This window comes from Echinops telfairi, unplaced genomic scaffold, assembly GCF_000313985.2.
Source record: "Echinops telfairi isolate 266 unplaced genomic scaffold, ASM31398v2 ScPeMD7_7468;HRSCAF=8506_0, whole genome shotgun sequence".
NCBI lineage: Eukaryota > Metazoa > Chordata > Mammalia > Afrosoricida > Tenrecidae > Echinops > Echinops telfairi.
In genome coordinates this window covers 29,237,671-29,249,607 of record NW_022111369.1, presented here as the reverse complement: position 1 = coordinate 29,249,607, position 11,937 = coordinate 29,237,671, and the positions used below count along the sequence as shown (strand labels likewise).

Genomic DNA, 11,937 nt, shown 5'->3' with positions numbered 1-11,937 from the left:
ATGAAACATACAACTTTCTTCTAGTTCTTTAATGCTTCCTCCACCCACCACTATCATGATCCCAATTCTACCTTACAAATCCAGCTAGACCAGAGGATGTACACTGGTACAGATAGGAACTGGAAACACAGGGAATCCAGAACTGATAAACCAATAAGGAGAGTAGAGATACCAGGAGGGTATTAGGTGGGGAGGAAAGGGGAACCAATCACAATGATCTATATATAACTCCCACCCTGGGGGACAGACAACAGAAAAGTGGGTAAAGGAAGACATCGGACCGTGTAAGACATGGCAAAATAATAAAAATTTATAAATTATCAAGGGTTCATGAGAGAAGGGGGCAGGGAGGGAGGGGTAAAATGAGGAGCTGATACCAAGGGCTCAAGTAGAAAGCAAATATTTTGAGAGTGATGAGGGCAACAAATGTGCCTGACACAATGGATGAATGTATGGATTGTGATAAGAATTGTACGAGCCCGCAATAAAATGATTTTTTTTAAAAAAGAGCAAACCTTAAAAGAGTTTATTTTTCTATTTAAAAAATGCTTTGCAGTAAAACTGAAATAAATGCTTTTTGTTATTTTTACTTGTGAATTGGCGACACATTTTTTTCAACTACTGTTTTATCTATCCCCCTGGCTGAGGTTATACTTGTTTTTCTCCAAAGTGTCTCATTTTACCTGAGTATTGTTCTCCCCTTACCTCAAGTTTCAGTTTAAAGTTCATTTTACTGGTTTGGCAAGATTCCAGCTAAATGCATTCCAATCTCAGTTCCCAAGAAATATACTCAACTTATTAACACAGATTCCTTTATAAGGGATAGAGTCCCAGTCAAGAAAGCATAGTTTGGGTCGTCTTTTACTATTTGCATGGGATGCTACTTGATACCCATTACCTTTTTCAAAGTCATGACCTCAAGTGAAAGAAGAAATAAAACCCCTCTTCAATGAGTTTATCATTCATCTCCATATAAATCAACAAGTAGATTTAGGTCTGTACACTTGATAAATCTCAGAAGACCTCCAGAGGAATCCTCTCATATCAGCTCCTGCACAATTTGCCTCTGCATGAATGAAAGTGAAATAGCATGCCTGCCCGCTCTTTTTACTTCTCCAGGATTCAATTAGATACGTTGTCCTCTGCTTCTCCATGGCAGATCTTTATAGACCTACAAGATTTCCCTAATGTGTAAAGAGATAGGCTGTGAATTAGCATAAAGTATGTAAAAAGACTTAAATGGCATTACCAAGGACTCCTTTACACATCTTTAAAATACTCGGCTTTACTTGTGATGGTTCCCAAGAATTACATATATGGGACTTAAAATTTGAGGTGGAAATTGAAAATGTGCCAGACACAGGAGAGACGAAAAGACTTCCAGTGACATTATCTTCAGGAATTTTCTATCATGTTAATAAGGTAGACTCCTGAACTCAGCCACGCACATAACACTGTTACCATAGCAGGCATCCAGGAGAGAGTGGCGTGGCTCATGTGAGATGTCTGATTGTAGAAGAAAAACTGAAAATCACTATCACTCCGCAATCTTAGAAGTAGATAGATCACTTAAATTATGTACTTGGCAGAAGGAATGTATGTCACAAATGGAATTTAACATAAAGAAGCACAGTAAGATGACACGGACTTCTGACAAAAAGTAATTCAAATAAAAATGACAGATTTTCTTTCAATGAATAAAAAATAATAATGTCAAGAGAGCAACTCATATGTTATATAACGGTACTAGGAAGTTAAACAACAATGCTACTTACTTGGACTATGAGAAGCCGGGCCAGGTTGTCACACACCTGGTTATCATTTTCTGTGCGCTCTCCTTCAAACAGGGTATGATAATTTTCTAGTATCTTAGCCATTGTCTTGTTGCACAGGTCCTGTTCTCTCATGCCTTCAAGCCCAGGTGGCACACTAGAAAGAAGGAGGAGAGAGGAGAAAGAAAAGACTGACAACCTTGCACCACGAAATATCCATTTGGGCATTGTCCAATCACAGATAGGTATGTGGTACCTTGTAAACCCTATTTTACAAAACATTACAAGTACATATGCTTGCTTATGGAAACTAAGGAGTGCTACTTTGCAATGTACATCAAAACATCATTATTGCTACTATATTATTATGTGAAATATGTTTGGTGTGTCTAGAAATGGTTCTTTAATGTTTTAATGCCTAGAAAAAGGTGCACTATATACCAAGACCGACAAACCATACTTGTTGCTACTTACAAATTGCATTTAAATACAGATTTAGGAACTGAACTGATTTGTAATCTAAGGACTGCCTGTGTATGATACAGTATTCTTACAACATTCAAACCATATAAAGTCCTACTTCACAGAACCCACGGTGGCTGTTACAGGATGCAAGACTGAACTTTTTAACACATAGCTGACTCAGACTTTTATGTTTATTTCTTTTGAATCCTTAGCCTTCTTAGAACGTGTTCAACAAACTCTACACATGACATCGCTAGGACAATGATGCTTTGGTAAGAGCTGAGTCTGTAGCATATACTACAAAACACATGTACAGGCTGTGCAGAAAGGAAATACAGATTAGCATATGATAGTATTTGCTGTTGTTGTTAGAGTCTGTCGACTTTGTTCCAAGGCATAGCGACCCTGTGTTCAACAAAATGAGACAATGCCCGGTCCTGCGTCAACCTCACAATGGTTTTACGTTTGAGCTCATTATTGCAGCTACCATATCAACCCATCTTGTCGAGGGTCTTCTTTCACACTGCACTTCTACTTTACCAAGCATGAAGACCCTTTCCAGGGACTAGTCTCTTCTAACAAGATCTAACGCAGGCGTCCTCAAACTGAGGCCCGCATGTGGCCCGCTGAGGACATTTAGCCGGCCCGCCAGGTGTTTTTGCCCCGTTTGTTTTTTTACTTCAAAATAAGATATGTGCAGTGTGCATAGGAATTTGTTCATCGCTTTTTTTAAAAAACTGAATCTGGCCCTCCAACGGGTCTGAGGGACAGTGAACTGGCTCCCTGTTTAAAAAGTTTGAGGACCCCTGATCTAAAGTCCGTGAGACAGTCTCGCCATCTTGCTTACATCACAACTGGACTAATAGGTAGCATCATGACCAATGGAGAAAAGTTCGAAGTTGTCACGGATTTTGTCTTGCTTGAATCTACCATCAATGGAAGCAGCAGTCAAGAGATCAAAGGAGACATTGTATTGAGTAAATTGCTGCATAAGACTTCTTTCCAGTGCTGAAAAGCAAGGATGGTACTTTGAGGACTAAGGTGCTCTGATCCAAGCCCAAGGTATTTTCAATCATCTCATATGCATGTGAAAGTTGGGTGTTGAATAAAGAATACCAAAGAAGAACTCATGCATTTGAACTATGGTGCTAGCCAAGAAAATGGAAAATATCGTGGATTGCATTCGGTACATCTGCTGCACAAGACCTCTTCAGAGTACTGAAAAGCAAGGATGTGACTTTGAGAGCGCAAGTGTGCCTGAGCCAAGCCGTGGCATTTTCCATAGCCTCATATGTTTGTGAACGTTGGACATTGAGTAAGGAAGACTGAAAAATACTGATACATTTAAAATTTGGTGCTGGCAAAGAAAACTGAAAATATCATGGACTATTCAAAGGACAAACTGATTTGTCTTGGAAGAAGTATGGCCAGAGTGCTCCTCAGAGGCAAGAATGGCACGACACATCTCATGTACTTTGGACATGTCAGGAGAGAGCATTTCCTGTAGTAAAGCATCATGACTGGTAAAGTGGAGGGGCATCAGGAGAGAGGAAGACACTCCAGGAGATGGCCTGACACCATGGCTCCAACAATGGCCTCAAGGATAGGAACGATTATGAGGCTGGAACAGGACTGGGGAGTGTTTCGTGTTGTGGTGCATAGGGTCACAAAAGGTTAGCGCCAACTCAACAGCACCTAACAACAACAACAACGTGAACTGCCAAAAGAACAGACATGTCGGTCTTGAAAGAAGGACAGCCAGACGCTCCTTAGAAGCCAGGATGGTGAGACTACATCTGATGTACTTTACATGAGTTATCAGGAGAAACCAGTCCCTAAAAAAGAGCAGCATGCTTAGTAAACTCGTAGTACGTGTTGTTGTTATTGTTGTTGTTAGGTGCCATCGAGTCAGTTCCATCCCACAACAGAAGAAAACACTGCCCAGTGCTGCGCCAGCCTCACCATTGTTCCTATGCTTGAGCCCACTGTTTCAGCCACTGTGTCCATCCATCTCCTTGAGGGCCTCCCTCTCTTTCACTGCCCCTCTATTTTGTCAAGCATGATGTCCCCTCAGGACTGGTCTCTCCTGATAACATGGTTGAAGTTAGACGAAGTCTTTCTGCACTTGCCTCTGAGGAACACTCTGGCTGTACTTCTTCCAAGGCAGATTTGTTTGTCCTTTTAGCAAAGTAAAGTGGTAAGAGGGGCAGTGAAAAAAGAGGAAGACCTTTGACGAAATGGATTGGCTGCAAAGACGGCGCAGGATGAGGCAGTGCTTCTATTGCACAGCGGCGCACTGTGAGTCAGGACTGACTAGATGGTATCTCACAACAACGTGTGTGTTGTCTTCCCCAGTTTTTTCTTTCCACTCTAGCCAGTCAACCGATGACCTCTTCCTCTCAGCTTTGTTTCCCTGACATTTGTATGTATATGCAGTCTTCTGTTTTAATATGTTTTAATGAATAAGCTAAAAAGGCTTCAACTCAAGTAAATAAAATTCCCATCATTTGATTTATCTACACCCTCCAAATAGGATTGTTCAAGCAGGCCTGAATGTCTCTAAACATATCACCCCTTGTTCACATCTCCCAGTCTCGTCCACAAAAATTCCATGGAAATTATATCTACTTATTATTTTGCAATTGAAAAATCCTGGCATGCTGAGCCATTCCTTCATTAGGCAGCTTCTCCTCCCTGTTTCCCCCAACCCCTGCCAAATTCTACTATGGTAAGCAATCCTTGTAGGGTAAGTTTAATAAGCATCTCAAAAGGTATAAAAGCTTCTTAGTGTATAATGAATCTATTGTGATTGACATATATTCACATAGGTAATCAATGAAAATTTAATTGAAACTAATAAGGGCTGGAAGATTTTTAAACTGGTAACATTCAGTCACACAGTTACTAATGTTTCTTAGAATTGTGATGAGGCAGTAGAAAGTAGACTTTTCAGAATTGTTTATGTACCTGGCTCCGCCCTTGGCAAAGAGTCCCTTCTTCTTAGAACTCTTGCCATTGGGTTTTCCAAGTATTCAGCTTATACGATGCATGTCTGCTCTCATTTTTTTCTCTTCACATTACAGATTTCACAAACAGTGCTCCTGAACTGAGGAGTTCATTTGTGTTTTCTTTTCAAATGCAGTGACAGAACCTCCACCTTCATGAACAAGAACATTCCAAATCAGCAAACCACGACTATATATTTTGTAAATTAGAAAAGTAATACTCATCAGATGTTTTCCAGTAACCAGCTGTTTGACATTTGATGACTATAGTCGTTATACAGTTCCATGTCAACTTGATAAATAGAGTGATTGAAGCTTGTCAGTCAGGTCACAGGCTGATGATGCCTCCTGGTAGGTATGGCCTTATCATGAGGATTCTGGGAACTTCCTCTCTTTCTACCTGGAGGCAGACCCCACCCTCTCTCTGTGTTTCACCTTCCTGTTGACAAACCACATGGTGCCACACTGATGGCACCCTGAGACCTGGAGATGCGTCCACTGCCACTGGATTCACAAGACTTTCCATGCACCGTCCTGTGATCTTCCTGCATTTGGCATCAGTGCTTGTGATGTGTGAGTCTAAAGAGGAATTTATGGACTAGTATGGGACAAATGGGCTAATAGGTGACTTCTGGACAGGGCTGGGATGTTTTCTCAATATACAATTGCTCTTTGATATAAAGCTCTCACACACATATGAGTGTCTCTAGATTGGTTTACCTAGTCAACCCAGCTGAACATAGTGACCAATCATTTGGGTGACTAAACAATATTTTAAATTTCATATTAAATAACTAGATATGCTCCAATCTATTTTAGACACATGATTTCAACCAGAAGAGTGAAAAATTAACTGATCAATATTCCTAAACATAACAAGTCAAATTCACGGCTTCTGAGCTAATTCCAACTCAAAGTGACTCTGTACAGGTTTTCCAAGATGATTAATTTTTAGAGGAACACACAGATTCATTTTTCTTTCTCAGAGCAGGTGGTGGGCTTGAACCACTAATGTGTGGTTAGCAGCTGGATGCTTATCCCACAGTGCCACCATGGCTCCTTTGCTCTTAACATAGTTATTATTAAAATCTGAAATTATGAAAATCAGAATGTATTAGAGGCACATAAGTACACATAAATAGTGATATGACTACTGTCATTTTCGAGCATGCTGAAGGTGCCTTGCTGCAGAGTAAAAAATAATCTCTTTCAAGTGTTATAGAAAAGCCACAAAAAAAAAAAGCCACCCTGTGGTAAAGATTTTGTTTCAATGTTGGTGTCTCTCAGATACATAATGTTTATTTGAAAGAGGTCACAATTAGAAATGATAGAACAAGTTATTTGTAAAGGAGAATTTCCTACTTTAAAATCCAAGAGAAATTTTCCCTGATTCCACTTTTATACAAGACCTAGGCTGATGAAAAAGCAGTAAATTAAAAGTGTCAGGTTAGTAACTCTATAGAGTAGCAATTCTAGAAGAAGTCGTCAGCGGTCTGCGACAGTCTCCAGTTCTCCTTGTTGTGAGACCTAGAAGGCACCAAGGCATCTAAGGGGTTTCGGGTAACCTGCACTGGACAGAGCAGCTGAACTATGTTGTTGTTGTGAGGTGTCATAGCGTCCGATACGACCCACAGTGAGCCTACTGAACAAACAGAATAACAGAACAAAAAACGGCATCACCATTGCAATTGTTCCTCTGTCTGAACCCATGGATGTCAAGGCCTGCTGAGGCCTGTGCTAATTACATAATTTCAGGCCTGTGCTAGTTACATAATTTCATATCAACTTGATACAAAAGTGCAGGGGTGGAGTCTGTCCATCATGTCACAGCCTGATGATGCCTCCTTGTGGGTGTGGCCTTCTCATGAGGATTCTGGGAACTTCATCTCTTTCCCCCTGGAGGCAGGCCATAGTCTCTCTCTGCTTCCCCTTCCTGTGGAGGAGGCACAGTCTGACAGACGTGTGAGCCATATGGAGACTCCCACCAGTGCTGAGATGCTTCACCACCATTGCATCCACAAGACTTTGCACCCACCGGCCTGTGATCTTCCTGAATTTTGCATCATTGCATGTTGTCTGCATGAGTCTGAGGAGGGATGTATGCACTAGTATGGACCTATTGGACTGGACTGGCATGCTTTCTTAATATACAATTGTTCTTTGATATAAAGTTCTCTCTTATACTTAAATGAGTGTCAATGAATTTGTTTCTCTACTCAACCCAGCCAAACACAACGCCCTTCCTCATTTTCACTGAGCCTCCACTTTACCAAACATGACGTCCTTCTCCAGGTACTAGTCTTTCCTGACAACATTTTCAAAGTATGTAAGACAAAGTCTTGCCATCCTTGCCTCTAAGAAGCACCCTGGCTTTACTTATTTCTGGTACAGATCAATGTGTCCTTTGCGCAGTCCATGGTACTTTCAATATTCTTCTCAAGGACCATAATTCAAATGCATTCATTCTTCTTTGGCTTCTTCAGTGTCCAACTTTCACATGCATCTTAGGCAATGGAGAATACCATGGCTTGGCTCAGGCACACCTTAGTTATCAAATTAACATCTTTGCTCTTCAATACTCTAAAGAGGTCCTGTGCAGCACATTTACCTGATGCAATACATCTTTTGATCTCTTGATTGCAGCTTCCATGCGCATTGAGTGTGGATCCAAGCAAGACAAAATCCTTGACCACTTTAAATTTTTCTCCAGTTATTATGATGTTCCTTATAGGTCTAGTGTGAGGATTTTGATCTTCTTCACATTGAGTTGTAATCCATACTGAAGGACACCATCCCTGATCTTCAGTAGCAAGTCCTTCAAGTCCTTCTCCTTATCAGCAAGCAAGGTGCATCATCTGCATACCGCAGGTTTTTATTAAGCCTTCCTCCAATTACAACGTTGCACTCTTCTTCATATAAGTCAGCTTCTCTGATGATTTGCTCAGCATCTAAATTGAACAAGTATGGTGAGAGGATACAACCCTGAAGCACACCTCTACTGATTTGAAACCATGCAGTCTGCCCTTTTGATCCAGGCACAAGTTTTGAACGAGGTGTTCTGGAATTCCCATTCTTCTCAAAATTATTTGTAGTTTATTATAGCCCACACAAATTCTTTTGCATAGTCAATGAAGCACAAGTAAACATCTTTCTGGTATTCTCTGCTTTGAGCCAAGAAATACATGGTTTAAAAAACAAAAAACAAAAGCCCAGTCTTTGACAGTACTGAAGATAAAGGAATACTTAGATCCATCATTGCTCTAGTGTCAATCCATTTATCTGTCCTCATGGGGATGCATACTGGTGACTCTCAGGACCGTGATAAAGCCGAGTCCTAACTAACTCATCTTTGTAGCAATGGGAAAGAAGCTTTTTATGCCATGCCCCAGCTGCTTGGTACCTGGAAGTAGTGGAGGTATAAACTAGCAAGAGCCTCCTACATCTTCCTCAGACAACGATGCACACATAAAGGAGAAGACGACTACATGAACTTTCATTTGTTCTGAATTATGTGTACCTGGATGTACTTTTATTATAAAATTTGATAAACTGGCTTCATAGAAAAGCTTCTTCGAGGAAGAAACTGGATTAACTTGAATTTCAGCTTCTTGCCTCACTGGAAAATATGAAATAGTTTTAAAAAAGAAAGAACAATTGAAATCCCAGGAGAAGAAAGAATGAGATAAGAATCACTGGCCAACACACACTTTGGTGCCCCAAACTTCAGGCTTCTTTCTGGATATATTTGACCTGCTGATGTAAAAAATCTCACGTTTCCCCCTATTGGTTGGAGTTTTTGAGATATAGAAAATATGCCATATATCACGCTTCACTCTGCCTATAAAAAAATTTAGGTTATTTTAATGTAGTGTGAGCTAGTCTATGCTAGAGGAAGTGCATGCTGGCTTTATTGAAAGTGTTGGTGCTGTACTAAATATTTAGGTGAAGTTATACTTCACATGGTGTCCTTTGAACTAAACATATATTCAAACAGTGCAAATTACATGAACGTAGAATTTTCCCCCAAGTATCATTTTACCTTAACTGAATATCAAGCAGTTCCAATTTGTTATCTTTAAAAGGGGCCAGAAACAAGAGTTACTGTACAATGAATGAGGAGCCCTGACGGTGCAGTGGGTTCTGTGTGTGGCTGCTAACAAGGTTAGCTATTTAAGTCTACTAGCCTCCCTGCAAATGAAAGATGAGACTTTCTGCTCCCATGAAGACCGATAGCCCCAGAAACCCACAGGACACATTTCACTCGGTCCTACAGGGTTGTTATGAGTCCCAATTGAGTGACTGGTAATGAGTTTGGTATAAGAAATAAAGATTAAAATTTTCTGAAATCAAAAATGGTTCTTGGATAATTCAAATTCCTTTATTAAAATTTAAATGTTCCAGTTTTGTTGTAAGATGGCACAACTTCTCCACCTGGGCACAGAGAGAATTTTTCTTTTAAAAAAGCTTGGAGTCAACCTCTGTAACATTTAACATGAATTATCCCTTGACTTCTACATATTAAAATGTGTTTGGAAATGTTTACTGCATTGTTTGAAGAAGAAAAATTTAGATCTTCAAAATATTTATGAAAATTGTTATGAAGTCTTATACTTTTGACACTATAAATTGCCCTAACACTATATATATATATATATATATTTATTTATTTATTTATATGCCTTTTCAATATTCTTTTCCAGGATTCTTAAGCTCTGTTTTGGCTTTGCAGAATCCAAGTTGTAGTTCCCCCCCTCCCCCCAAAAAAGCTCGCCACCACCTAATCAATTTCTAACTCATAGTGATTCTAAAGGGCAGAAAAGAACCACCCCTTTGTGTTTCTAAACCTTTAAATATTTGAAAGGCTGTGGAGTGATTGATGGGTTCAAACCACTAACCTTATGATTGGCAATTCAATGTATAACCCCAAGTAGCCACGATGAGTCTGCATACAACTTCCCTTGGAAGTCCCTAAATCCTAATTCTTTTTCAAATATTTACTTTTTTATCTTATCCTGTGATTTGTGGGTCTGAGTTCTCGTATTTAAAACTAGGGCAATAAGTTATTAAATTAGTGCAACTTCACAGCTGAAAATATAGTGGAACATCATATCTAAGAAAATAGACCTGATGTGGTCTATTCCATGCAATTTTCTGAATCAGCACCCCAAACAACTCCAAGAACAGGCCTCAAAAGACATCAAGAACAAAATTTCTATTGTGGTTGGGTGGTATAAAGCACAAATTCGAAAACCAGTTGGTCCCCAAGCAGAATACCGCAAAACACTTGGAAATGGCATATTTGGTGATCAAATAATAAAGTCCCCAGCTTCCTTAGCTCAGTTGTTCCGCCTACAGCCAAGGCAGACGGGTTTTGTGATCATTCGAAATGTCACTGGAATTGGCTTGCTCATTATATCATGTGAGGGTCTGCTTTCTTCAACCAGAGCAGGTTGTCACTTTCCAGAAAAGCTACCTCCTTTTTCAGTAGCACAAGTGAAAATGGATTTATGAGGATGAAAGTTTCCCCTTATCTGATTTCTTAAAAGTATCAAAGGGGTGTACAATAGAATGCTAGTTTCCAAGAAGAATCAAAATACACTTTTACATAGTAGACAGACATCCATAACATCATCTATTCAGCCACCCAGCAGACAACCAAAGTGACAGAAATTAGAAAAGTCCATGACATCTCTAAGATAGAAAAATCAATATTCTTACCCCAACAAGAACACAACTGGAGTTGACTGGGGGAGTGGGGAAAAGGCTGAATGTGAAGAGGCTTAAACAACTTTACCAAAAGACAGTGATGGTAATACAAATAGACGCATGCTCAAAACGCGCCTACAACCCCAAGAATAGTCATCACGTGCTGTCCTCCCTAGTGACTGTATTGTTCTCTCTCTCCGTTCTTCAGTTTCAGTTTCATAAGGACATCCGTCCACCAGGCAAACTAAAGAAGCTCCACGGAGCCCAGTGACTCCCACAAGACTTCTTCAGATTGGAGACTACTGATATTTCCCCCTTCGGCTTTAGCGGCAGTAGGGGAAGAGATCCTGTTTTCCCAGTCATTTCTGAACATTAGGTTATATTAATAACCTAACTGAATGCAGGGGCTTCCCAAATGGTAAACAAACTGTGCTCCTAAAACTCATCCTGCAAGTTCATCATTTAGAATATAGAACAGAGAAGATATTGCCTGAGGGGAGAAAGCCTGGCATGGTATTTAGCTACTTAAGCCACCCAAACAAATTTATTGAATAGATATATTTATCTCCACCCCCACTCCACCCCCACCCCCACTGAGTAGATTCTGATTCAGAGATTCTTTGTATTGGGTTTCTGAGACTATAAATCCTTACATTCTCCCACAGAGCGACTGGTGGGTTTTCAGCCACCTACTTTGTGTTTGGCTGCCCAATGCTTATCTTGCAGTGCCATTAGAGTTCTTATCATATGTCTGTAGATTTATGTCATAAAATAAATAGAGTAGTACTGCAACAGCAGTGTTTTACAGTGAATGATAAATATATTTTCATAAGTTTGTCCAGGAACTTAAAGAAAAGTACAGATGGGAATTGGAAACGCAGGGAATCTAGGACAGAAGAACCTCTCAGGACCAGGGGTGACAGTGGCGATACCAGGAGGGAAAGGGGATGTAGTAAGGGGGAATGGATCACAGGGAGCCACATATAACC

At 40.1% G+C, this 11,937-nt stretch overlaps 1 protein-coding gene across 1 annotated transcript in view; it reads right to left on the bottom strand.

The window, feature by feature from the left end:
- Nucleotides 1–11,937, bottom strand: part of FAM13A (family with sequence similarity 13 member A) — a 302,687-nt gene that overhangs the window by 191,317 nt on the left and 99,433 nt on the right. The window contains exon 5 of the mRNA XM_045284117.1: nt 1,776–1,929. Within this exon, the coding sequence (XP_045140052.1) occupies nt 1,776–1,929 (154 nt within the window). The remainder of the gene's footprint in view (nt 1–1,775; nt 1,930–11,937) is intronic.